Below are 27,684 nucleotides of genomic sequence, written 5' to 3' on the forward strand. Positions count from 1 at the left end.
CGGCGGCGCCGCGGGACCACTCCGAGCCCGCCTGAGGGGAGCCCGTGCCGGGCGCGCGGGCCGGGCGGCACCGGCGGCCCCCAGCCCAGCGGCGCCGCGAGGGACGCGGCTTGCCCGCCCCGGGCCCGCCGGCCATGGAGCCGCCGCCGGCCGCGGAGCCGCCGCCGGCCACCGCTCGCCAGGTACCGGGCGGACACTGGGGGCAAGGCGAGGTGTGGGACTGTGCGCGGGTCAGCGAGCCCGCCCGCCGGCACCCGCCGGACTTCTCTCTGCGCCCCGCGGCTCGTGGGGCGGGGATGGGTGTGAGGGGCACCGCGGCCGGTTGAGGCGGCTCAGGACGATCGGCCGCTGGAACGTCCCCGCTCCATGGTCGAGCGGGCGGCAGCGATGGCCCTTTCATCTCTGTTCAGTTGCCCCCGAATTCGTAGGAGGAAGAAAGTGCTAGGTACCACGCAGGGGGAGAAATGCGGTCTCGGGGACCTCAGCTTGTGAGGCCGGGGAAGGGTGGCTCCTCGGCTGAAATTCGGTGCCGCGTTAGCGCCCCGTCTCCAGCCGTGCCCCATCATCTCCGGACGTGCCCGCTGCTGTCGCTGTCGTAGCGGGTGGCCTTGGCATGCCCATGGCTCGCAGGGAGCCCCAGGAGAGGACCCTGCGAGAGGCAGACGCCTCGCCTTCACCTCTCCCGCGTTGTACAGCTCTCTGGCCGGGCTCGCTGCTGGCATCCCTCCCTGTCTGCGGGCCAGGGACACCCTGGGAAGCTCTTCTCTTCGCACAGGAGCCGTTTCACTTGTGTCACAACTTTTTGTTGCCCTTTCTTTTTGCCCACTGAAATATGTCCCTTCCAGCTGGGGAAATGGAACAGGACTTAGCAACGCACATTGTGTTAATTTCTTGTAACAAGTGAAGAGAGGGACCTGGACTGTTCCATTCAGTGCAATTTTACCTGTACTGTGCTGTTAGCAGAGGGCATTAGAATTTAAGGAGAGAATGACAGTGATGCTTCTGTTGCTGAAATCAGTAGTGAAATAAAAATGTAGCACAAGTCTAGATAAGAAACAACTGAGGGAGAATGTTACTTATGAAACTGTGTGATATGAAGATAGGAAATAGTGTTTAGTTTCTCTGTGATGCCCCAAAAGACCTGGGGACACCCAAGTGAAAATACTGAGTGGTAGATTCAGAACAAATTAAATTCCCTGTCTCTTCCTAGGATGCATAATTGAAACGTGGCATTCACTGACACATAACATTGTAGATGCTAAAACTTATGCACAGTTTCTAAAAAGGGAAAAATCAAGCAGCTGTCCATTTAGAAGTGTAGTGCACCAAGAACACAACCACTTTGGGAAGTCCAAAATACACAAACTGAGGAAAGCTGGGACTGGAAATTTATTTGCTAACTAGCTATCTCCTGTGTTCCTATGCTTTTCCCTAGGCACCTTTCATAGTAATCACTCAGAAATGGGATACCATGCTATACTGGCCTTTGATCTGAGACGTATTAATTTAGTGCTGCTTAAGGATTAAAGGTTCCACTTAAATGTGTAGCCCTACTAGAGGCAGGCAATCTTATGCTTGTCAGTTTATGTGTCTATCTACAGATGGCTTAGATTTTTCAGTAATTTAATTTTTTCCCAGGAATATTAGTGGCAAGCTATATATGTTAAATAGGCTTCTGCATCCATGAAATGGTGGTTTTACCTTCATACTTAGTACACAGAACACAGGCAAGCACTTTATTCATTAAATTCTTGTTCCTCTCTTGAATTTCACAACTTCAGGTAAAATACAGTCTTTCTGATGAATAATTCTAAAAAGTTGTCTGGAAGCACAGTGGTCATCTAAGGAGAGGATTACTGCATGTTTATTAAGAAGTTCTTTTATGAAGATACAAACATTAATTTTTCAAGCTACTGCTACATATTGTTCTCTAAACTTTGGTTCTTTCCCATAGAAACTTTCTGGTACCAGCTGATTTTATAGTGTCATTAATGATTCATACTTAACTAAACCATTGAATGGCACAGAAATATTTAAAATACTGGATAAAACCTTGGATTAGAGTATGTTAAGATGTTGGCATGCTTTACTAGTAAGTCTTAAAATAATTTAATTTTCCTGATTCAGGAACTTTTTTACTGACCAATTGCATTAGCCAAAATGTTTTCAAAAATACTTGATTCACATTTCTGCCTTTGAAACATGACTAAGAATGTCTTTGTTTAGCAGCCTACCTCTGAGTTTATATATATTTCTTGCCTTTCACTTATTATTTTTCAGAGAATTACAGAAGATTATGGGTCAGACTTATACAGGAATTAGCTGCTTAATACCCCTTTGATTTCTCACTGAAAAAATGGGATTTATTTATCAAAATGCCTCTACAAACCTGAGTGTTTGACAAATTCTTAAAAATCTTTAATTGACTATGTGAAAAATACTTTTTCTCACTTATTTTTCTCATGTATAATGTCTTCCTTGTCTTCCTGAATAGGTAGAAACAGATGACCAAATAGCCCTCCTTAGTAAGCCCAGGAATAAAGGAGGAAACAGTGATCTGGCATCAGCTGGATTTAACATTATTAATTCAATCATAGGATCAGGCGTTATAGGTAAATCTACTTTTCTTCACTATCCTGTGTTCAGCCTTGTTTATTCATGCATGACTATCCAGCTTGGGGAATAATACTGACTCCTTATTTTCTGCTGCTGTTTTAAAAGTTTTTTCTCTGTATTTATTTGTTTACTTTGCAAATATGCTGAGGTGTCAGTTGAGACCACACTTTAGTGATAAACACCCCAGAGTCTCTTGGCCATAATGGTCAGAGAGGTTTTATCTTTCTGAGGTTATTAAGCATGCTGATCCAATTTGGGAGATTACTAGCATTTTTTAAAATCTGAGTTTTTCTTTATTTTGATTCTCACAAATAAATATTTGGAAAGAGACTTCTAGAATCTCTCTTTTTCTGCTTTACAGGATTGCCATATTCGATGAAGGAAGCCGGTTTTCCTCTAGGAATACTGCTTTTGTTTGTGGTTGCCTTAATCACAGGTACTCTGAAGGCAGTTTCTGTTGTAAAGATAAAATTAGTCATGCAATATTTTAGCTTATCTTGAGCTTAATGATACCTTAAAAAAGCATATCTATGACAATAAAAATGACTAATATTTTCCTTACCTCACAAATCTCTTCAGCAGATTAGTAGAAGTAGGGAATTATACTGTACAACATATGAAGCTGCTTTTTGACTGCATTTATTTTCATGAAGCCTTAGTTTCCTAGTCGAGGTAACATTTGAAAGAATATTCTTATTTGTACCCTCATAATCACTTGTTTGAGTCCACTGTTAAGAATGGACTAATTAAGAGACTGAATCCTGAGGGGGTTGTATATGACTTTTAAAAATAGACCGCAGAATGAAAGCCTTTGGTTGTACTATGATTTTAAGTATTCTTCTTCTGATAGGAGCCTATAGCTCCTGGGTTTAGTGGATTGAGAGATTTTGTGAGATTTCTCATCCCTGCTCTTCCTAGTGTCACTGCTTTTCTTCTTATGGCCTTTTTGTTTTTTTGGTTGGAGGAGTGAAAGAAGGTGAAAAGTAATCTACTGCAAGTTGGCTCATATCGTCTTTAACAGTAATTTTATATTTTAACAGATTATTCCATTATATTACTGATCAAAGGAGGAAATTTGTCCAGTACCAAAACCTATCAAGAGCTGGTGAAAAAAACGTATGGTCTTGTAGGTTATCTAATCCTTTCAGTTCTCCAGTTTTTATACCCATTTATTGGTAAGATCACATAAAATATAAATGTTTAAGTTTTATAAGTATCAAGCTTTTTCACATTACTTCATCATTTCACTGATTGAATATTAAGAACTATATAAAGAATGTACTGTATATGCTTGTTTGCTATTTTAAAAAATTAAATATATTTTGTGGGTTCTGAAGAATGAGGAGTAATTCAATGAATTGGAGGATCAGAATAATAGAATAATAGAATAATAGAACTGAAATGTAATAGGGAAATGTGTGATCACACATATGAAAATTAATTACAAAAGTAGCTAGAAAAATAGCAAAGGAGATTCTGTTCTAGACTGAGTAGCACAGCACAAAGTTGATGTGTCTGAAAGAAAAGGAAAACACAAATTTAGGAGTATACTGACTTAGTATATTTTCAGAGATGCAATGTTACTCTAATTGGAGAAGCCACTGTTTCAGTCTTGCTAGAATATTATGTGCTGTCATTGCTCTTCAAAAGCATTAGTTCAGCCTCATACTCAACGAAGTACTAGGAAATAGGGTAGTTGAGACCCTATTGGAAGAAGAAATAGTAACTGAACAAAAAGGTATAATCTGGGCAGGAATTTATTAGACCAGAAATTTGAAATAAAGTTCTGTTCTGAATCTGTCCCCTGCTGTAGCAACATAATTCAATCAAATATTAAATAGTCTTGATATTTTCACACATGGGGTTGCAAGATGGGATGACTTGATTGCAAGATGACTGGACTTGGTGATCACAGAGTCACAGATCAAAATTCCTATCTTGGGTCTGGCTACAGGTACCTGAGATTTTTAAGGGTGTCAGTTTACTGTTAGTGCAGGGCAACAGTGTTAGACATTTAACTGTACTCCTTTGTAAACCAAGTACTCCACTGATAATACAGAAAAAGAATTGTAAAGATCTTAGTCCTTACGATAGCGCTATGGCTATGCATTTGTATATGTTTGCATTAATTTATATAAGTAGAGTTGATGACTTACAATTTCACAGCACTGAATATTTATGTATAGTTAAGGTCAATACCTACATATATGCTGTCTAAATGCTGAAGACCATGAGAATGTATAAATACATCTTGTGTATGCATACACATGTGCACAAATTTACATACTCTTAGTGTAGAGTTAGATAAGAATGAACTATGGGTGTTAAGGCCACAGCACTTATTAATGAGAGGGAGGAATCAAAGTCCATATCTTAATCCTATTTTCTCCTTCCTTTTTCTGGTTTAACGAGTTTGTTAGTTTTTTGCATGAGCTAGAAAATCTTTTGCATTTAATTGCAGAACTGATTGTTAGACTAACACAGGAAATTTACTAAATAGAAACAGGCATTTGAAAGTAAACCGACAAAGAATCGCTATTTGAAACAGACAGGTTTAGAAAGCCTTTTTTATCCTCTTCTGAAGTAAGTCTGTATGGCCACTCAACACAATGGCCTTGCTTATCAGGCTGCATTAATGCTTAGGTTGTACTTGTTTAAAAAAAAAACAAAAAAGGAAGTGTTAAGTAATTTTTTTTTAACCTGAAACTTACAGTTGTTGCTGCTAGCCAGAATTCATATGAGAGGGATAGTGGCATATTATCCTGAAGTCTACAAAATGTGTGTATTCAGTGTTAGTCAAATATTTTGCATATGACTTGTACTAACAAAAAACTTATTTTCCTTAAGCTATGATCAGTTACAACATAATAACAGGAGACACTTTAACTAAAGTTTTTCAGAGAATTCCTGGAGGTAAGATGCATTTAAAAATTTTAAGAATGGGGAATTATGTATTGAATAGAAGCTTAGCATAAGTATTTTGGAATTACCTGTAATTTATCTTCTAAATTACTCTTAAGTTTAGTTCAAATTAAGAACTTGAAGCATATGTCTATGAATGGGTTTTTTTGAGTTTGTTCCTTTTTCTTTAATAAGACTTTCCCAAATAAAAGCTATGAATCCTAGTCCTTGGCTATCAGTGGACTCAGTGTCAGTGAAGATACCAGATGCTTCAGTGAAATACTAAGCAAATAGAAGTGAGTCTTCCACAGTTGTTATTTACAAGATTATTGGGTTTTGTAAATTTTTTTAGATACTTCCTGTAATAATAATAATAATTTAAATAGCGAAACAATACTTCATCTAGTGAATAGTTCTGGATAAGTTGCAAATAATATAATGAATGTAATGCTTTTTAACTCTTGCCCCCTTGTTTCCCTTCCTGTGCTCTTAAGTTTTCACAGCAACATCAGTGGAGCAATTTGTGTAACTGTTTGATATCTACTTCAGTAAAAAAGCAGCTAAGTTAAAACATGCTTCACTGGGAAAATAAACAGAGAGAAAATATGTCTGTAATGAAGTAGAAATGTGAATTTGTATGAACTGTTTAATTTACACAGGAGAACTGTAATTTTCAGCATGTGAAACCTGAAGTGTGTGGATGTAGTTTTAATTGTCACACTCTGTTGTTCTGTGAATACCTGATCAAATTGATAGTGACAGTGAATATCTAATAATTTATATATAATATGACTTCTGTTATAGGGGGAATCCCCAGCAAGGCAAATCTTATTACCTATCTGGTAGAATACCTGATTTTTCATCAAGTATTATATTTCATCAAGTATTATATTTCATCAAATATACTTAATTTTTCATCAAGTATTCATTCAAGCCAATGATTTATGGTGGCCTCACTGAAACTTGGAGATGTTTTATTTTAAGTTGTCATTGTCTTGAAAAAAACCACCAGTAATGCAAAGCAAGTCCCACTGATAGCAGGGAATATTATAACAGCATTGTTGCCTTCACATGGTAATCTACTTTGCAAGTGGAAGCCGGCTGATGTCAGGAAAGCAGCTGCCCAAAAGAAACCTCAAAATTAACTTATTTTAGGCCATTTCTTAGGGAACAATACTATCCTAAACAGCACAGTAGTCTATGTCAACCGAGAGTATCAAAAAATTCTCAAGACTAAATGGCAGAAAGAAGTAGTAGAATTTTTTACTTGCAGTCTCCCAACATTGACCCAGACATAATGAAAGACGTTAATACCAATCTATATGTAGGAATCCAGACTTTGCAATTTTGATTTAATATATCCCATATGTTTTGCATTTGGTTTGAATTTGCAGAATTCTTGTGTTTGTGCCCATGCTGTGCATGGCTTTCTCATTGTTAGTTAATGCCCAGTTTTCAGTATTACTTAGCGTAAGCGAAGGGAATAAAGGCTTGATCACCAACAGTTTTTTACTTCTAACCTTTCAAATGTAGCTAATCTTTTACTCAGGTTAGTCTCTTAAAGAAATAAACTATTTTCTTTTTTGCTTTAGTTGGGGTGGATAACGTGCTTACCGACCGTCACTTCATAATTCTTCTTACCACCATCATCTTTACCTTACCTATATCTTTATATCGAGACATAGCAAAATTGGGAAAGGTAAATCATAACAGCAGTTGATTTTTGGTTTATTGTTCTGTATGTCATTGAAAACAATTGCCAGTCATAACTTCGTGTAAATAATTAACAAATTCATTATGCTGCTCAAAGGACCACCTTTCAGCAGCTTACTGACTGAAGTAATGTTTTTACCTTTACAGATATCTCTTCTTTCTCTGATTCTAACCATTGTCATCCTGGTTGTTGTGATGGTGAGAACAGTAACCTTCAGTTCACAAGTGTGAGTATTCTTACACTTGCTACAAAGTGAACTTCTGTTCATATATAATCTGATATTTCACTCTTTCACTTACCTGCATAGTTGTGGAACATGCCTGCTTTGAAACAGACAGATAATTGAAAAATCTCTATCAGCAGTAATACAAAATGAATAGCTAAATATACTTAATCCTTTTTAATTTCTACTGGGTATAAGCAAATTTAGAGAAAGTCTCAAGACCCCTAGAGATAAATGGGAAATTATGGATGACTAATAGAAGGTGGGTCCTGAATCGGCATGTGAGATTATCGGTCATTTGAGATTTTTTTTTATCCATTGTGGTCAGATTAATGATTTGCAATCATGAAAATAGCTACTATCTTAGGAATATTTCTTTTTCTGATAAGCTAAATATAAGAATTTCATAATAAAAATAAAATACAAACACTGTGAATTTTTTAAAAACAACACAATATTAAAATCTGTATTTTGTCATGTGAGAAAACTATAATACAAAAAACTCTTACGCATGCTCTGAAAGTGGTATTTAACATTGTACATTTGAGTGTTCTAGACAATTTAGTACACATAAATATGTGTTGTGACAATATTTTTATGATTGTATTGCAAGAAAGTGTTAGGAATCTGTTATTTTTCCTTAAAGGCGTAGAAGGGCTGTCTTTTTTCTCATCCTTTAAATGTATAGATATATTAAAAAAGATGACAAATTCTATTTCTGAACGTGCTTTTTTATTTATTGGAACAGGTTTATATGCTACTTCTTATGTTTGCCTAAGTAGATTCTTACACCAGGATTGTTTCATCCCTGTTAGGCACAATTGTTCAGTTGTATTACTGCTGTGAAACATGGGTTAATTGCAGGGTATTTGGGTTTAATGGTAGGAAGATGCCTGGAATAGCAGTTTCTTAAGTTGTACCAGATGATGTTGTCTATCATCCACAAAATCTCTCTCTCAGAACAGTGTGGAATTTCCCTCACCACCATATTTCTGGAGCAGCATGTTTTTCACACTGTGTCAAAGGAGTATTTAAAAGGTTAATCTCAAAACTCCCTGTTAAAAAAGGAAGAAGCTATATATAATAATTACTGATAACCTTGTTACTATGGTAACATTTCTTCTCCACAGTTGTGATGCACTGAAAAATATGGAATGCATGGTTTTATTTTTTCTTACAATACATGCTGTTTGGTTTTGAGTGATTCTGGAAGTTTTACTTCTTAATTCTTTAGAGACTTCCATTTCTACCTTTACACTTCTTGTTTTCAAAAATGCATCTAGCAAGTTGATAAACAGTTGGTAATTTTTTTTCCTCACCAACATTCTGTTAATGTCTATTTTTACTGTCTTTGCTATTTTTACTTTACACTTAGACATAGACATATACTCTAATTGTTAAAACTATCTTCTATTTTGTTGTATAATACGACTTTTTTTTGCAATGAAAAGAAAGAATACTGCTATATTTTAATATGGGTCTCATCATATTACAAGTGAAACAAGTGAATTAACACATTTACTTTGAACCCTTATTAAAATACAATAGAAGTCAGAGTTCCCAAAGAGATTTTTAAAAATCACAGTCCTTGTATCTGTCATATAGGAAAAGAATTTGTACAATCCTGGATAAAGGCTCAATGGGGACAAGAATATTTTATCCCCACGATTGTTGTATGGCAAAACTGATTATGTGCCTGCCATTGATGACAGGTGATTGCCAAGAACAAACTAGACAATGCCATGGTTTCCCATTCCAATCCTTAACTGGCCTTTTCTTATGAATTCTTCCTGTGTATGGTTCTATGATTCCATTTCATATTGGTTGCTTCTTGGCCTAACCACAGTGGATATGGACAGCAAACTATTTATGCTTTTTCAAGTTCTTGAAAAACACCTCTAAAAAGGCTGTAATTTGACCCCCTTTGAGGATCCTTTCTATAGAGTAAATAAGCACAGTTCCTTTAGGGTTTCTCTTTTTGTCATTTCTAGTGCTTCTAATCATGCTCAATGGCTGCCTTAAGTCTTCTGCAAATTAAAGTGGAATCGTGGTGCCCCACTTGCCTGGGATATTCTCTCTGAGGAGCAGAGAAGATGATGTATCTTAAATGCAGAGTGTTGTAAGGTCCCTTTCAACTGTATCCCTTGGGGATTGCCATGCCTCTGTTTATGTAGCCTAGTTTGATGTTAGCTTTTTTGGAAAATAGCATGGTATCATGAATGTGCCTTGAGTTCGCAGTCTAGTGGAACTACCAAGCACAAGATACTCTGCAGAACTGCGTGCTGGTGACTTTTCCTTTCTTTGTCACTCTTCTCATGAAGTTTGGGATTTTTTTGTTTGTTTGATTGTTCTCTCTGCCTTTTTCTTGTGAAGCTTTTTTATCCTCTGCGTAACTGTAGAATTTGTCATTACAGAATTGAATGGTTCTTTATCAGATGATTTCTCCAGTTACCAACATATTTATGATTTTTCTTTTTTCATCCCATTCTCTAGCATGATTGTGTTAATTGCACATTTCATGCTTTCCATTAAGGACACTTTTTTGCTTTTTTTCCATATTCAAGTCATTGCTGAATACATTCAAAAGTACCGGACTCAGGTCAGGTTCCACTGGAATCCCATTTGGATATCTTCCTGCTTTGATAATTACTTTCTGAGTAGTAATCAGTTTTCATTTACCTTTAGATTTTTCAAGGTGAATACTTCATCCCTTTGAGAGGTACAAGATCATTATGTGGAAATGATAAAACATTTTTTGCTTAACTGCAGTCCATGCTCTAGTTGAAAATTAAATCTTATGTGGACAACAAAGCAATAAAGGATATTTTCTGCAATAATCTGAAACATCTTGCAATGTTTTAGACCATCATAGAAACAACAAGATTATTACTATTTTAAACAGGAATTTTAAGGTTTTGAATGTTGCTTCTTTTGCTTTTGTTTGTTTTCCTCTTTATTTGCTTTGGGTGTGGGACTGGTTGTCCAAGGACATTTTAAGAATGTTATTGTAACATTTTGATGAGAAAAGCAAAATGTATTTAAGATGCGGGATTACTTGGTTTAATTTATTTCCTCTTATGACAAATATAAAACTGAGGTATTTCTGGTTTTCAGTTTTGGTTTTGATAACTATCATCCATATGATTATTGTTAACTGAATGACATAATAAACCTGCAGATAGAATACAGTGTTCTGGACTATTAAGAGTTTATTCTCAGTATTTTAAGATGCTGGATAAAAATACATTTTGACCTGATCTTTATGCCCATCTGCTTATGTTTGGGTATTTGTGTACTGTGATCAGAAAAAATAGGTAAGAGTTAACTTGAACTGTAAAGTGCATCATGTTAATACTGTATGAAATGACTTCATGCTTCTAGCCTGAAACTAAAATTCCTTGCTGTCAAAAGAAATATTTTATGTAGCTTATAAAGAGGGATCATTTTAATTTAATTTGGTGTTCTTTAGCAAGAATGTTACGATGTCAGTGTCTCCATAATACATAAATGTCTATGAAAAACTTCAAGAGCATCTGCTACACATAAAGAGGATGTGAGAATTACTCAACAGGCAGCTGATTCCAGGGATAAAACACCAAGGGCTCAGGAAAAAAAAAATTGAAAGTAAAAAGCTGATTCTTTCCTTCATATAAAAAAATCTAGTAGTAAGCAAAGGTAAACTTTAATGTGTGATGAATTAAAAAAAAAACAATGAAGCTACTTTATATTTACAGAACTGTTAAGTAATTCACTAAGGAAGAAAGAAGAGTAGACTTAGCTGTATCTAAGTTGGGCTGGCATAATAGCTTTGCCTTGTCTGTGTTCTTTCACAGGATGACTTTGATTAATATAAAATCCAAGACTAATGTGAGCTGTACTCATTTTCTTTCCATTATATTGATTAAAGTTATATTCAGCATCTATGAACTTTTCAGTTTTTCACTTTAAACTTTTAAAGTTCAAAAGGACCTAGAAAGGTATTTTACTTAAGAATAGAATTAAATTGAAATGTTACAATTAATTTTCTAAATATTTAAATAATTTAATTAAACCTGAATGAATCTATGAGATGATTCTGGATTATGTTGTTAACTGCTGTTAAGTTTGGGTTTGCACCCAAACTTGGCACTGAGCTTCAATCCAAAACGATGGAAGTCGTTTGCGCATTCCATCATGTAGCTCCCCTGTCAAAAATATGACTGTTCCTCTCTAGAAATCACCTTTCTCTTTTCAAGTCAGTGTTTTATAGCCACAAGCTGGTTGCAGTCAGGGATATTTCTTTCTCTTGCCTTCACTAAAGATGTTTTGCTTCTCATGCACTCTTCTACTGCAACATTTCTATATAAATTACAGAAAATATTTTTGTATAGCACTGATCTTAAAATGGGGACTATTATGCTGCAGGTGTTTTACAAGAAGTAAAAGAGAGGCCATCTTAGACTGCCAAACAAATTTGCCCAACTCTTACTCATGATCTGGATGCTTACCCTGTTAGGATGTCTTATTCTCTGCCTGGTTCATTTGTTCTCAATTTCTTCGTTCTTATGTAGATAAACATGAATATTTTCAAAATTTTTAGAACTTTAATTTGTTTATTATGGTATATTTTCACTTATGTTGAAGACTCAGTAAAGTCTTATTTTCTTACCCTCTAGGTCTTCTTCATTGCTAGGCCTCACTACCTGCAGTCTGTCTTGCTTCTGTCTTAGTTTCAGCTAAGACTTTTTCCCTGTATGGGAACTCCCTTAGTCTGTCTTTTTACTCAGTTTTTTACTATTTTTGTTCCAAGAACTACAGGTAAATTCCGTCTCAGGTTTTACTTTGTGTTTCAGCTTCTACTATATATTATAGACAGTACAGCTGTCAGCAAGTGCATTTAGTTCAAAAATGTATTTCTTCTCTTACATTTAATTGTTTCATCTAACTAATACTTCTTCAGTGTGAAAAAAGCTTCATGTTCATGCAGGCATAGCCTATGCTTTTATACACTGAGTGTGAAGCAGAGAGCTGGCTGATTTTGTCATTCAAGGATTTTCACAGCTAATGCCGTTCTTGTATAAGCAGCAGTTAAAATCTTCCCCTAATAACTCCTAACAAGAATGTAGGCCAGAACAAAGGTGCCCTCAAAAAAAAAATAATCTTGAACAGTAGCAAGTAGTAGGTTTTTCAATCCACAACAAGTTATCCTGTATTCTTGTGATACTCCTTCAGTGTGTACATGCATCTGCCTACAGAGATGCATATATTAAATCAATTTGTGTATGTTTACTTTGACAGATGATGTTTCCATTAGCTGCCCTTTGGCTTGCGAGTGATTTTATGTGATTGTTCACTATATGGCTCTTCTATAACTAACACCTACTGTTTTCTGGCACAGTTTTTCTGAGAAGTCTTTCTATGAAGTCTTAATTTATATAGACACTTTCATGTCACCTGCACCCTTTCCCAGGAGCTTTTCATATGTCTATTTGTTCTGCAGACTGAACTTGGGAGTAATGTCTTACTGATGTGATCACAGTTCTAGAACTGTTGACTCTCAGTTCCAAACACTCAGAAATTAAATTTCTGGCTGTGTGTTTTCACTGCATGAGGTCCCTCTATTCCCACACTATGAAAATGTTTTTCAAAGCACATGCAGCAGTATATGAGTTACTAAAGAAAATAGCACGTCTGTACCAGCGTACGTTGTAGGACATTACAAGCTGCTGGTAGTGTTCAAATCAGGGATCTGAAATTCTTCCTCTATTCTGCGACTAGAATGGAAGAAATTTATCTTCTTAGACTGTTAAATAAGCAGGATTTTGTTCTTTTGGGTTTTTTCCCCCTAATAATACTCCTAATCTGATTTGTCATTCATCAGTAAAGCAAAACAATATATTGGTCTTTTGCATATTGCTAGTGCATAAGCTAACACTGTGCAAGGGGAAAACCAGCCCTGGGGATTTTATTTTTTAATTAACTGGCCACTTTATTAAAAATGCTTCAAGTGAAATTCATATGCTTTCTGAATTCCCTTTTTATATCTGAATTGGTAGGAGCTCATAATATAGCTGTAACATTGCATAGGATGTACCATTTTCACAGAAATTAAATGTGTTTCAGGCAAAAGTATTCTTTATTTCTTTGCATTTGGTTTATAAGGTATTAAATAATCTAACTTTATTACTACTAGGAAAGAGCCAAAGAAAACTTCTGCTGTCAAAGGAAAAAATAAAACAAATTTTCATTTTGTATGTTTATTATCAAAGCTGACCTCTAGTGGTTACAGAATGGAATAAATGGAGTGTTAGCTTCCTTTACACTCTTTTTATTTTGAAATATTATTGGATTTTTTCCAATCAGATGTGAATGTTTTCCTTAAAAATATTACATTCAAAATTATTAATATTAATTTTCCAGACACATGTCTAGGTGTAATGATTTGAAATCAGCTGTGCTCTAATATTAAGGGAGCTTATATAAGGAACAACAGCAGCTATAGAGGGTCAGAACTCCTATTTCTCAAGACAAATACCAGGTAGCTCTATTTCATCCACAGTGCTTTACATCTACTTGCTGAGTCTGAGAATATTTTAGGAGGGCCATATTCAGCTGCTGAAGGTTCGAAGCAGTATGTTACAGCAGTTCAAGACAATATACTTTACCTGAGGACAAAAAAAGGGAACTTGATTTTATGTTCAGGTTCTGTTAATTTCAAAGTTAAAATTAGCAACCACATCGTAACAGCTGAAAAGCTGCTCGAAGTCTGAACTGAATGTGCATTAGGTACTTCAAGTCTGGGTTTTATTAATATGAAAAAGGAAGGATTGACTATTTGAAATCAAGAAATAGTAAGATATGAGTTCTGAAAGAGTAAACTTCAACTTTTTTTACTTTTTTTTTTTTTACTATTACTTTTATTTTAATCTGTTTATTTTTAGGGGCTGGAGGTGTAATTTAAACATTTGAAAGCAATGAAACCTGACATAGCATATGCCACTGCATCTGTCAAAACCAGCGAGAGGGAGAGATCACCAAAGAGAGGGAAAAATAAAACTGCCATTGTTACCTTCACAGAACTGGCCTGAGTTCCATACTGCTTCCTAGGGCAGTAGGAAAAGATCATCTTAAGGCCTCAGGTGGCAGCAGCTTTCCCTCTAAATAAAAACAGAGCAATCAAGGTTAGCAGTAGCCAACTTTTAAAGAGCAAGCTTCTCTGGATTGTTTTTCATTGTCTGTGCTCTAATATTACAAATTCAGTATTTAACTAGCTTGTGAATTTCATTTGATCTTTTTAGCAAATTGTATTTCTGGAAAAGGATGTTTTGTGTCCTTCCCTATTTTTTTCATTTTGGCTCTTTATTCCAAGATGAAGTTCATGCAGCAAATGGTTTTTTAAAAAAAATTGCTGATGGTCCTCCTCTAGGCATTGAAATTACCACAGATCCAAATCTGTGAGCATATCTTAGAGGAGGAGGTGTAGGGAGTATTACATACTTGCCTGACTGTAAAAGTCTTCTTGTACTCTCTTAAAATTTCTTTTATGTTTTGGGAAGTAGTGGAATCTCTTTACTATGAGGAACAGTTGGAAGAGGTGTAAAGAAAGGCAAACTCCCTCACTTGATTTGTAGCCTAGTAAAATGGTATCTTCTAGACTGCATCGATTACATGTTTAAATTCAAAGGTAGAAATTGCCTCTAGTCAGAGGACATTTTCAGTTGAGATATTCTGTCAGAATCAGTAACAGCTTTTACCTTCCATTTTGCTGTTTCTTGGTATATGCTGACTTGAAGAGTTTATTTACAAAACTGAAACAGGCTAACTTTTTTGACTGTAAATACTGGTTACAGAAATACTTGAATCAAAACAGGGAGATGAGAAAGGTATCTCCCTGGTTTCAGCTTGTTAATAAACACTGGGGCTATGTCAGAGAGTAATAACTGATATTGGAAAATAGGGTAACCTATTTAAATGTCTGTTTTAGACCCAAATCAGAAAATGCATGGATATTTGCAAAACCAAACGCAGTACAAGCCATTGGGGTGATGTCATTCGGTAAGTGTTTTTTGCTGTTTGGGGTTTTTTTCCAATATTAAGATAAATTGTAAGAAACTATTTAATATTTTGAAACTAGAAATTTTAATATTCATGTTAAACTGGTGTTGGAAAAAAATAAATTGTCTGAATGATCCATATGAATGTCATTGTTATTGTGTAAGACATTAACTTCATTCATTTTCCATTTGGCCCTGGAGGCTTGCCACCATAGCAGTGACACTGTGCGGGTGAGTGCAGTTCACCTGTGCAGGTCATCCCAAAGCCCCTGCATCAGTGGGTTTGTCTAACTGATAAATGGAGGGGGCTAGGATCATGCTGCATTCCCTTGGGTAACCTCAAACAGAAAAGTCCTCATTCTGAAATCTGTTCCTGCCTGCAGGATCTGATATATTATTTCTTGTTAGCGTTGTGGTAATCAGAGGCATCCCAATGATTGCTGCTGCCTAAAATGGATGCCATATGAAGTCTGAAAGTAGCAAATGGCTCTGTAGATTTAAAAAAAAAAAAACCAACAACTTCTCAAATCTGCTGCTGGGTTCTTAGGTAAAAGAAGAGCAGGAGGAGGAAATAGCTGTGGAATGGAGATGTGGAGGGCGGGAAACAGCATAGCATTTAAGGATAATGTAATCAGAATCATCTCAGGATGAATATAAACCTTTATCAAATCAACTAAGCAAGCAAAGGTTCAAGCCATTTATCTTTGCCACTCATTGCAAGATAAATGTTTGTATTTAATAATGAGTGGATTCAAACTGTGCTGTGTCTCTATGCATTTATGCATGAATTCATACATTTGCTTTAACTGTCATGTGTGTTTCAGCATTCATCTGCCATCATAACAGCTTTTTAATATATGGGTCTCTGGAAGAACCCACATTAAAGAATTGGTCTCAAGTCACACATATGTCTGTGGCCTTTGCTCTTGTCATCAGTGTAGTATTTGCTGCCAGTGGATATATGACTTTTACAGGATACACGGAAGGTAAACTGCTTGATCCCTCAATTTTGGTGCTTGCTATAATCCTTACGTTTCTGCTTTCCTGTCTGATTTTTTCTGTAAACGTTTTGGTGACTGTAAAAATGCAAATATCATAGTATATTTGGGCACAAATAGGACATTCATCATAGTTACCCAACAACCAAAACATGATCCAGAAATGTCAGCTACATGCTAATAGGTGTCAGATTCTTAAGCATAAGCCTCACCATTGGAAGTCCCATTTGAATACTTCCATTATTAAAACACTTTGAAGACTACACAGCTATGATTTATCCACATGATCCAGCAGCAGAGAGCAGTAAGAGCAAAAATTTCCTACAGGGTATCTGGTATATATCTGTGTATATTTTCTTACATTTTTTTCTTGTCTGTACTAATACAGCATCCTAGAGTTAGAGGTATTTCCTATCTTTGCAACAGCTGTTCTGGTGTTACTTATCCTACTGTCCCCTCTGTGGGTATATGAATATACATAGATATATATGACCAATGTTGCATCATGCTATTTAACATCATTTTGTTGAAGTGAAAAAGGTACATTCATAAGAACAAGGTGTAAATTGGTTTCAGTGCATTACTTTCTTCAAGATACGCATTTCATAAGCAAGCATATTTTCTGTTACTTAATAGTGACATTCTGGGTTGTAGGAGGAGGCTTCCAAGCTTTTTCCTTTTCTGATGAGCAGCAGCATTTAATTGAGAACAGAGAAATTGTAGGATGGGGGCTCCTGGTTTTTCTGTCCTTTTTTCCTGCCTCCAGTGCTTATTCCAGCAGAGTAAGTCACTGTCCTAGATGTACTGTAGGTAGACCAAATGCAGGCTGGCTGAGAACTTTCAGGTAGAGAAAGCTCTGCCTGCACCTCCTCCTCAGCTTACGACTCCTGTGTTAGCAGGTTCCATCTCACCTTCTGTCTCCCCTGCCAAAATCTTTTGGCTGTTTAAAGTACACCTTATTGCTTCTTCAGTGTCATTGTGTTCCTAAAGTAGTAAATAATAAGACAGTATCGTAACCACATAAAAGGGAACTGATAGATCATCTGGTCACTGTCTTGCACTGCCTCTTGTGCTTCAGAGATCATTATTACAGATTCTTTGTGGTAAAAAACAAGCAAGATAATCTGAATTTTATAGTGATGCTTTTGTTTCTAGATATAAGATGATTTGCTAGGTAATAATCCATATGTTTATAATGGGCTTTTGAGGTCAGAATATTTGAAATTATTTTCTACAGCTTATTAGCTGTGATTAGATACTGTTAGGGAAATGCAGTTCTCCACAGGTAACTCTCACCTTTTTGAATGTAATTGTTGTTCTAGGAGTTTTTAGGGAAAATTTATCTTCTACACATAAGCTTGCTTTCTGAACCTATCGCACATTTATTTAATCAAACACCAGTGTCTCATACAAAATCTGTGTTATGGGGAAGATAACAGATGACAAACTCTGATATGTATATTTTAAAATATTTTTTGAAGATAAGTGCTACTGGAGGTAAAAACACTGAACCAGCAGGATAAGCTGAAAGTTTCTCCCAGACATAACTTGTGACTATAACTAGTTTCTAGTTACATGTCAGATGAGGGGATCAGAAAATCTCAATTACTCCAGTAACCTGCACTTCAAGTTGCAAATATAGGTAAATGTGAAGTTCAGGCTAATTGGTGTTTTGCTATACCTCAGGAGATATATTTGAAAACTACTGTAGAGATGACAACCTTGCTACATTTGGAAGATTTTGTTATGGAGTTACTGTAATTCTGACCTTCCCCCTTGAATGTTTTGTGACCAGAGAGGTAAGAATTTATTACATTTCCCTTTAACACTGTTGTTCTATATTAATAATATTGTCACATTCTTAATACATATTGTAGCTGAAGCCTATGGTTGATCTGTGATAAATAGCAGCATATTTTATCCTACTATGTGCAATGAGTATGGGGAACTAGTTGTACTGTTTAGACACTGGCCATATAATGTTGTTTTACATTTATTATAATATTAGTCAACATTATATTAATAATTAGTTAATAATATCAAGACTGCTTAAAATTTCAAGTTTGGCATAAATGACACTGTTGTTACTGTGTTGAGAACAGCCAAAAATACATACTTTTCAATCTTAATAGTGTTTCTTTTTAGAAGTATCTCCATCTAGGAAATTCATCAATTCAATGAATAATTGTAAGTGGATTTATTCTGTAATGGGCAAATGGGAAAAGAGTAAATTCTGAAATCCTACAAGTATAACTAAGTCAATTTGGCAAGTGTTCTGCAATTTTAGTAATGATTGTTTTGAGTTATTTCTGGAAGCAGATGAAGATGTTTTCTTGAAGCAAGGTAAGTAAAATTCAGCCAGTGTATTCTCACCCGTTCCTGTAGTTTCCTGAGGTTAGAAAGTTTAGATTAAGTTGTTTGATAACGTAAGGAGAAAAATCAAGATTTAAAATTGTGGTTCTATTTCAGGTGATTGCCAATGTGTTTTTCCATGGGAACCTCTCAACAGTTTTCCATGTTGTTGTGACAGTAGTTATCATTGCTGTGGCGACTGGTGTATCATTAGTGTATGATTGCCTTGGAATAGTTTTAGAGCTGAATGTAAGTGAACCTGTCTACTCTTTTATTTAATAAATAATTTATTAATAAATAACCTTTAAAATGCACAGCTCTACTAGAAATCTTGTGTAACTTGACATAGTCAGTAGTAGTGTTAGAAGGAATTACTGCTTCAAAAATAGATAACTAAAGGTGAAAGGAAGTTCAAGAAGTAAAATTCAGTTGTGGGGAGGGTTTTAGAACAGTTTTGTGGATAAGGCAAGTGGCTATGACCTACCAAATGTGTTGAGCCACATCAGAAATCACTGAAATACTCATCCAAACTGTATAGTGGTACTGAATTTAGCATTTCTTTCTCTAGTCTCTGCTTGTGATAAAGTTGGCAAATTACTTAACACTGGGGCAGATTCTAGTGACTGCCTTGTGCCACAGGGGCAAAAAACAGAGGGAGGTAGAAAGAAAGAATCAGTAGTAGCTAGACCATAGAGATGGTCACTGGAAATATACAATCAAAAGCAAGCAAAAAAAGCAAGCATTCCATCAATGCAGTGTTTTTTTTTCCTAAGCAGTTAATCAATAGTCAAGCTGATAGCTTTATTCAGTTACAAATAGAAGTTGATAGCCAGGCATTTGCATGAGTAGCTCCTATCTTGTGGGTTTTTTTGCTTTTCCTTTTTAAGAGAGAATTTGACAATACAGCTGTGGGTATTTATTGGATGTAATAGTGCTCAAAAAGATGGTTCAGTCTTGATATCTAGCAGGAGGGAAAAATGAATAGACAGAGTATTTACATGTGAAAGAAAGGTGATCTGTCTTTTCAGCTGGCTTTCTGTCAGCAGAAGAGCTGTCTTTTGGCTCTTCACCACAGATGGCATTTGATACATAATTCTCTGACCCTGCTTATTCTTTCCCTGCTTTCTGGTTTTAGAATAAAACATAAGCCATTGTGTTTGCCTGGTGGTAATTCCCCAGGGAAGCTATTGGGTCATATGGGAGTCAAAGGCCACAGAATTTTTTTTGTTATTCTTTTACTGGGGTGCTGGTTTGTCTTACTTCACAGACCTAAAGCTTAATTTTCATGGAGGAGATACTTTGTGCTTATACCTATTTCTGCTGTCTATACTGCTCACTGTTAACAGGTTCTACCATACAAATATTGCATGTTTTGTACAAATGATGATGTAAAGTTATTACTTAGGCTAGATTACTATCTGGCCATAATTAAATTGAAACATAGTGCTTGTTAACTATGTAACTAAATAAACATTCAAAATTTCTACATAAAATTGCTCTCTTTTGGCATGTAACTCATATGCCAATCTGCAGTGGCTTTACTATAAAAAGAATTTTTGAAAGTGCTTTTTGTTTGTCCCTTTCTAAGAGAGCACTTAAAGAGGAGCTGAATGTTTAGTGAGAGGAAAGGTTCTACTCTGTCAAAAGGATCTTTGCGTTCATAGGGAAGTCAACCTAAATCAGGTTATAAATGTCAAAACTGATCAGAATTCTTTGAACTGTGACATGATGCTTCCACTTTTCAAAAAATTTTATTCCTTTTAAAGGCAGTGTTATATTTAAACTCCTCCATGGAATTACCTTAAATATTTTAATTCAGTTCAAGTATTGAAGAACTATGTTTGGACTTTTACTCTAAATGCTTCTTGCAATGTTAAAATATTATTCTGTATCAGCAAAGCAAAGCATTTAAATAAATCTTAATTATTGGAAATAGTTTAACAGATATTTTTGCATATTTTTGGGCCTTTTTTTTTTGGAAAAAGAGGTTTTCCATATAGCAACACAGGAAAAGACCTTTATCCTGTTTTTACTGTTACATCAGTCTAATCACAACTGTTAAAAAATTTAGGTTTTTGTTCTTTACATCTAAATAAACATGCTTATGAGGTTTTTTCTATTGCTCTTTCCCACACACAGGGAGTTTTGAGTGCTACCCCACTTGTTTTTATCATCCCATCAGCGTGTTATCTAAGGCTGTCCAAGGAGCGGTGGAACCATTCCGATAACCTCATATCCTGCCTGATTCTTGTTCTTGGTGTGCTAGTGATGGCAGTTGGGTTTGTCATGACTGTCTTGCATCCCCAGGAATGTAGCCATGGAAAAGAAATGTTCTACTGCTCCCCTAGTAATGTTTCTTTACCCAACAGCACACTTCCACCGTAGGTAGCACACCAACCCCAAGACTAGACTGGGGACATTGCACCATGAGCCATACGTGCCAGTTAAAAGGAGAGTGGAACAAAGATTTTTCATGTTTTGAGATGCACTAAGAATTTTAAACTGTATAAAATTTATATAAACTGTATTTACATACTTGATTTTATGCTGCCATCCTTTTTCAGGTAAGACTTCGGTTTTAACTGTCGAAACACAAAATCTCAGAGGTGCCTTTCAGTAGACATTACTTGAATAACTTGCAAGCCTATCAAAAAGGTTGCATTTTTTAACCTTAGTCTGCAGTGCTGTTTAAAAGTGATAAATTAAATGCTTTGGAATATAAACCTTTCCCATGTTTCATTGATTTAACTTAGTTTTTATTAATTTTATAATCTTTCATGTGTATTTATTAGCACATTATAGTATGGGGGTTTTTTGAAGTCCTGAGAAAATGTATTTCTGGATCTCTGTGTACGACAATTCTGCTATTAAATCAAAAGACCCTTATTAATTCTGTATTTGATTTTGCAGTAACTGCCCTTTAGAGCTGAAAGCTTCCCTTTTACTGGATCTTAAGTCAAAGGAAATTTTGTATTCTGACTGAACTGTAACTGATACAATTTAATTGTAACTGTTACAATATGTGGTCTTATAATTGAAAGATATTGCACAAATAAATCCACAAGAGTTGATTTAAAAAGATTCAACTAGGCAGTCTTTGTAAAAACTTCAAGGTTGACGAAGAAGGAAATTACATTGCAGCTCAGTTCTTACATTTATAATATTATTCATTATTTCTGAAACTGAATTGAAACTAACATTCTAAGCCTGATTATCATTCTAGTCCTCTGTTTCTTTTCAGTATATGACTAATGATTTTGTCATGGTTTGTCAAATTTTGGTGATTTGTTACGTTTTCCAAAATGCATTTAACATCAAGGATTCATGTACATATATGCATGTGTATAAATATACAAATATACATAAGTATATATATAAATAGACTCCCATGCCTATAGAATAGGACTAATTTGAGGCTGAGTAATATAAGTATCCTCAGTCATATCAATGCTGTCATTTTGAAAATGTTTTGTTACCAAATCAAAATGTGAACTTGAGTTAATTTTTGCATTATTACGATCCTTGTGGTTCCTCATGCCAGCTAGATGTCTAATGCTACTTCATTTTTATGCTGCTTAATGGGGATGGGTTTTGTCTTCATCTTGCATGAAAAAGCTATGTCATTCAAGACTTCCAGCTAAACAAAAGTGTAAGCAAGGGTCACTAGATGGTGATAATACTTTTAAGAATAACACACTTCTAAAAAGTAGTGCTTCCAAAATAAAAGCTTTAAATATACTGGGATTTTTTGTTGTTTCTTTGTTTTTTGGGTTTTTTTTAAGTTGTAAAGCAATTAGAGAGAAGCATGAGTATTACTCTGCTTTCATTTCTCTACAAAGTGTCAACTTTGAGGGTGATTATTTGTTCTCCAGGTACCTGATACTGTTCACAAATAATATTTCTCACAAGTTTAGATTCAGTAATAGCTGATTTTGTCTTAGCTGTGTATGAATTGTTACTGAATAGATTCACTTTCTTCTATGCCAAATGGAGTCAAACCCAAATAATATTTCCTTGTGACAGTTAAGGAGATCTTTTTGATCAATCATAATTCTTTCATTACCTTTGTTGGTCTTTTTTTTCCTTTTTTTTTTTTTTTTAGTTTTAAAGTAGGTTACCTTGTTTCAGGTATTAATTATAAACTATCTTCGCTATAGAGTGTCAATGGAATATCTTCCATCTCATTCTACTGAGGCTGTGTTGTTATTAAATCATGTTTGTATGTCCTTTATGAAGGATGAGTCTTTATATGCTTTTCTACTCTATGTATGAAAATGTAAAGAATTTTTTTCACTGTTCTTTTTAATTTTCAAAGTGTAAAATCTGAAGTAGTAATGGTCAGTTAAATGTTTTCATTGCTGCTAAAGCTTCTCTTACTCTTAGAAGTTCCATTTGCCAAAACTAATTGAATTCATGTAATCATATGCTCAGCAGTTTTCATTTGTGAATTTCCCAGGTGGGAAATGGGGTTCTCCCAGCCATAAGTATATTGTAAATGGGAGGTTGGATGTCACAGATGGCAGAATTTAAAGTTAACTGCTATTTGCCTAATGGCTTTATAAAACCCACGATCCCTTCTTTTCCAATATTGCATACTGAAACTTACCTTTATTAAAATGACAAATAACAGTAATCTGGTAAATCCTTTCTTAGAACCAAGGCAGTCCAAATAGAGAAAGATAATTCATCATAACAAAACCTGTGATAATCATTGTTTTTTGCAAATACTTAAGACTCCGCAAAATAAAATTGTAATGCTCTCACTGGCCTTAGCATGTGCAGGATCTCACCACAATCTTAGTACTTCAAGCAGAGGTATGCTGGGGGTAGCAATATCCCCAGCTCCAAATGCTCAGTGGTGACAGAACTTCATGGTGTGCATGGAGGGAGAAGAATGTTCCACAAGCACTTGCTGGCAGGATTTTCATATCCAAAGCTGGTAGTGTGACTCACTGTTTCTCCAAGTTCCTCTCTCCAGCTGAGAAGGCATTTCAGGACACCAGATGTACAATTACCATTCTCACAGGAGCTAAACAGACAGTTTATGACTTTCTAGAGCAAAATGCTTCTCACCAATCACAGAATACTGAGCATTCACAAAATACTTCTTCCTAAAATTTTGTCAGATGGCCAAACCCTGTTAACTACCTGAGACTTTCTAGAGAATTTTCCTTCCTCCTCAAGTTTCTCTCTGGAAGGGGAAGCAAAATGGCTCAGGTTTGCTAAATGGACATATTTCTATATATTTTTCACACGCAAAATCTTTGTATCTCATATAACATACATACATTATGTATATTTTTCTGCATCTGATAGAGGAAGGATATTTATTTACTACACTATTTATTTAATACACTATTTAGTATTTATGACTCACTGGAGAACAGAACTTAAAAAGTAGTGTGAGGATGTCTTTGGAGTCTGGTGGAAACATGGGGTAAAAGGGAGAAAATAATAAAAGTGGCAGGGTAAACGAATGTGGAGTGCAAAACATGAGATTGAAAAATTCAAACAATGCACAGAAGAGTTCTACTTTTTTAGTAGTTCTGTTATATCTGTTATAAGATCTAATTTTAAAAGCAATTCTTGAGTTTTGGATTTTTTTTTTTTTTAAGAATTGATGTAAATTCTAAAACATTCAAGATTTGAATTCAGGCCAGTGAAGGAAATAAGTAGCAGCTTTCCAGTTTCTATTATTCAATGCTGTTGGAGAAGTTGAAATTCAGGTAAATGCTTAATACATGACTCAAAACTCTTCATGGAGAGAAAGTAAACTATATGGTTATTCCTCTTTCTGCTTATCTTTCTGTTCTCTCCTGATTAAATGTTGATTCTAGGTGTTTCATAAGGCAATACCATATGGAAAAGCTATAGTTGCCATATGGAATTCCAAAATAGCATTCAAGAAAAGTTCAGGAAGGTTTGAATTTTCACATGTAATTTCCTGAAAGAGACAGTATCCACTAAACACTGCAAATTCCCAGCAAGATTCATGGACTTACTGTATTAATACAAACAGAGAAGTAATGAACTGAAGACAAAGCAAGTTAGAAACAAGTGAAAATTACTATAAGACACTGTAGGAATAAATGACAGATGTCATTCTATAAAACCTGCATCGAGATGAAGTCTTGTAAATTATCTTTCAGTGAGCAGCTTATGTCTGCCACAAGCAGCACACTTGGCCAGACTCTTCAGCAGTGTCCTTTGTCTTGATGGAGGCAAGACAGCTGACAGTGGTGATTTGCTGTCCTGCCAAGAGCGCCTGCCTGAGATTGCATGGCAGGATGTTGCGACCACCTCCTGGGACTTCTGTTTCTAGAGGCAGGGGCTGTCTCATATTTTGTTTTGTATTCATACACTGCTGAGCACAGTGGCTCCTGTTAACAGGGCCTCCTAGGTGCCAGTAACACAAGCAGTAATTATTATACTATGGCCATATTTTACTGTTTCTCTGTCATATCCTGTTGCAGTCATCAGTGGATAACATAAATATGTCACTGGGTGACAGTGGGTCCCTTTGCTTCTATTTTTGGTTTTATTTGTGGGAAAAAAAGTTTAGAAGATACCTTCGCACTGTTTGGTTCATTGCATTTTGTGGCTTTTCAGAAAAGGACATAGGTGTCACATGCCTTATTAGTAGTCAAAGTAGCTAGTAGTTATTCTAGTTTTTGCAGTGCTGCAGGAAAACTCTTGTGAAAAAGCAGTACCTTGTCTATTATACACAATATGCTCAAACACAGGGCAGTTCTGGCCTTTGTGGAACAATGATTAACTCATCAAAGGAGAATAGCTGGGGTTGTGTGACATTTGCTGGAATGACAGCTGCTTAATTTTGGTGATCTTTCATATCAACACATTAGGAAAGATAACTTCGAGGACAAAAGACAAATATTTTAAAGCTTAAACTGACTGCTTGGGAAAAAATGGAACATACCCTACAGAGCAACAAAATGACTTGATTACAGGGACATATATTTAAAACTCCCTTATACTGAGCACTAACTTCTTCCTTTCACCATGCCTTTTTCTGTCACAAAGGAATATTTCTAATGAACTGCAGCAGTAAGTTTCAGGCTCTTTTCTCTCATATTGCAAAAGATACATTACTGAGTGACATACAGATACCTTCCCATGCTGTTTGACTGAAGAAGTCACTTGATTAGGCACATAAAAAAAAAATGAAAAGAAATGATAAAACATGATCACATGTAAACAATGTTCCGGTCACATAAATTCCCTTCTGCTTATTTGCTCTTTCTCTTTCTACTTTTCCTGTGGTTTATTTTTTCACAGTAAGAATTGTCTGTCATTTGAATCAGGTCCTTTTATATCACAGCTCAGTGTTTTGATGTGTGAAGTGCAAAGTATTTTCTATTTTTTTAATGTTAATATTCTTATCATCACCCTACTATAGAATAATAGACATATTAAAATAACAGAAGTTTTCACAAAAGGGTTATTATCTTTCCTGAACTGTGTTTTAGCTGTCTTCCAGAGAAGAGAGAAATCCCTAAAGAGATAGATCCCTAAAATTAAATTCTGAAGGAAGTAGCATATAAGATGATACCATAACACAGTGTTTTCCAGCATTTTAAATTAGTGGCATGCTGTATGTTGGCACCAAACTTTTGTAACGGTATTAGTCGGCCTGCAGTGTGAGACAGATGGTGTTCTCAGACTCCCATTCATTTATTTAACAGTATATATTAAATCTGTTCCCATTTACTGACTGGGCAATGGAATGGAATATTACCCTGTCTCAGAGGACAGTAATTCTTTAACTATGCAAAAAGATTATTATATAGCTCGTTTTGTGCAGAAATCTTATTATCCAAGAACAATCTGTAGTGTGCTGGTCCTCCCAGGGACTTCATAACCACCAAGAAGCTTTCCTGGAAAAGTAGGACAAATGTACAGTTACCCAGTTATCACTGGATAATTGACATTTTCAGTCTTTGAAAAATCAGATGTAATTTAATCCAGATTCTATAAAAAAAGAGTAGGCCTCAGTGGTGAAATGCAAATACAGAATTGATGTCATATCAAATTGTTGCTGGTGGGTTCTGTGGTACTTGTCCCAGCTGTGGGAAAAACATGTGGATGCAGCAGTCTTAAACCAGCCCATAGGGAGAAAGGAAGGGGAATCTAGACCATAGAGCTATGTAGCATTGTCAGTTTTCTTAGCTTCAGCTACAAAAGCAGAGGAAATCCCTGGAAAAATGTACATTAGAAATTACATTTAGTACATTAGAAATTACATTTCTTCCTCACAGTCTCTCCCTTCAGCCCTGTGTTTCTAATCTATTGCATGAAGTGGTTTACAGGGCATTGTAAGATTTTAAGATGCAATAGGAAAAGACCATGAGAGTGAGGAAGCTGGATCAGTGTTTGTGACTTTGTAGGTAGAGAAGAGAGTGTGAGGAGCTTGAACAGAGGGAATGGTGTGGCTGTGGATCTGCAGGTGCTCTGAAGGCCCATGCCATTGTACTTATGAAGTTAACTCATTGTGAAACTGAATAAGAGAACATATTTAATTTCATGCACATGAAAAATATAGATAGTATGGTAGAGAAAGGTTGTTATTTTAGATAAAGGATGAATATTTTTATCTACTTTCTGTGAATATCCAATCTTGTATTGCCTAAGAATAACAACAGAAAGATAATAATTCTGCTTGCTGTAAACAAATTCAAGCATCTGGGATTGATTTAGCCACCTCTGTCTACTCCGAAGTCCACTGCAACCATTGCCTAAAAGGGCAGGAAAATGCAGAAAGATGCAAGGAAACTTGAAACAAATCTTTCAATTTGGCAGCTTTTGCTATTAAACACCAGCTGGACCAGG

General features: G+C 35.7%; 1 protein-coding gene across 3 annotated transcripts; it reads left to right on the forward strand.

Moving 5' to 3' along the window:
• The first annotated feature begins 28 nt into the window (after positions 1 to 28).
• On the forward strand, positions 29 to 22,581 carry SLC38A11 (solute carrier family 38 member 11). 3 transcript variants are annotated; one of them, XM_053982894.1, is made up of 12 exons: positions 29 to 182; positions 2,495 to 2,612; positions 2,978 to 3,052; positions 3,657 to 3,791; positions 5,464 to 5,529; positions 7,110 to 7,216; positions 7,378 to 7,457; positions 15,418 to 15,488; positions 16,312 to 16,473; positions 18,172 to 18,284; positions 18,955 to 19,086; positions 20,977 to 22,581. In XM_053982894.1, the coding sequence occupies exons 1-12, from the start codon at positions 135 to 137 to the stop codon at positions 21,220 to 21,222; spliced, it is 1,353 nt and encodes a 450-aa protein (XP_053838869.1). In that variant the 5' UTR covers positions 29 to 134; the 3' UTR covers positions 21,223 to 22,581. The 3 variants fall into 3 exon arrangements, with proteins under 3 accessions (XP_053838869.1, XP_053838870.1, XP_053838871.1); XM_053982895.1 differs by lacking the exon at positions 29 to 182 and adding an exon at positions 369 to 445; XM_053982896.1 differs by lacking the exons at positions 29 to 182; positions 2,495 to 2,612 and adding an exon at positions 3,196 to 3,288 and having other exon boundaries at positions 3,010 to 3,052.
• Positions 22,582 to 27,684: the final 5,103 nt, after the last annotated feature.

The sequence above is a fragment of the Vidua macroura genome, chromosome 7, assembly GCF_024509145.1.
Source record: "Vidua macroura isolate BioBank_ID:100142 chromosome 7, ASM2450914v1, whole genome shotgun sequence".
Classification (NCBI taxonomy): Eukaryota; Metazoa; Chordata; class Aves; order Passeriformes; family Viduidae; genus Vidua; species Vidua macroura.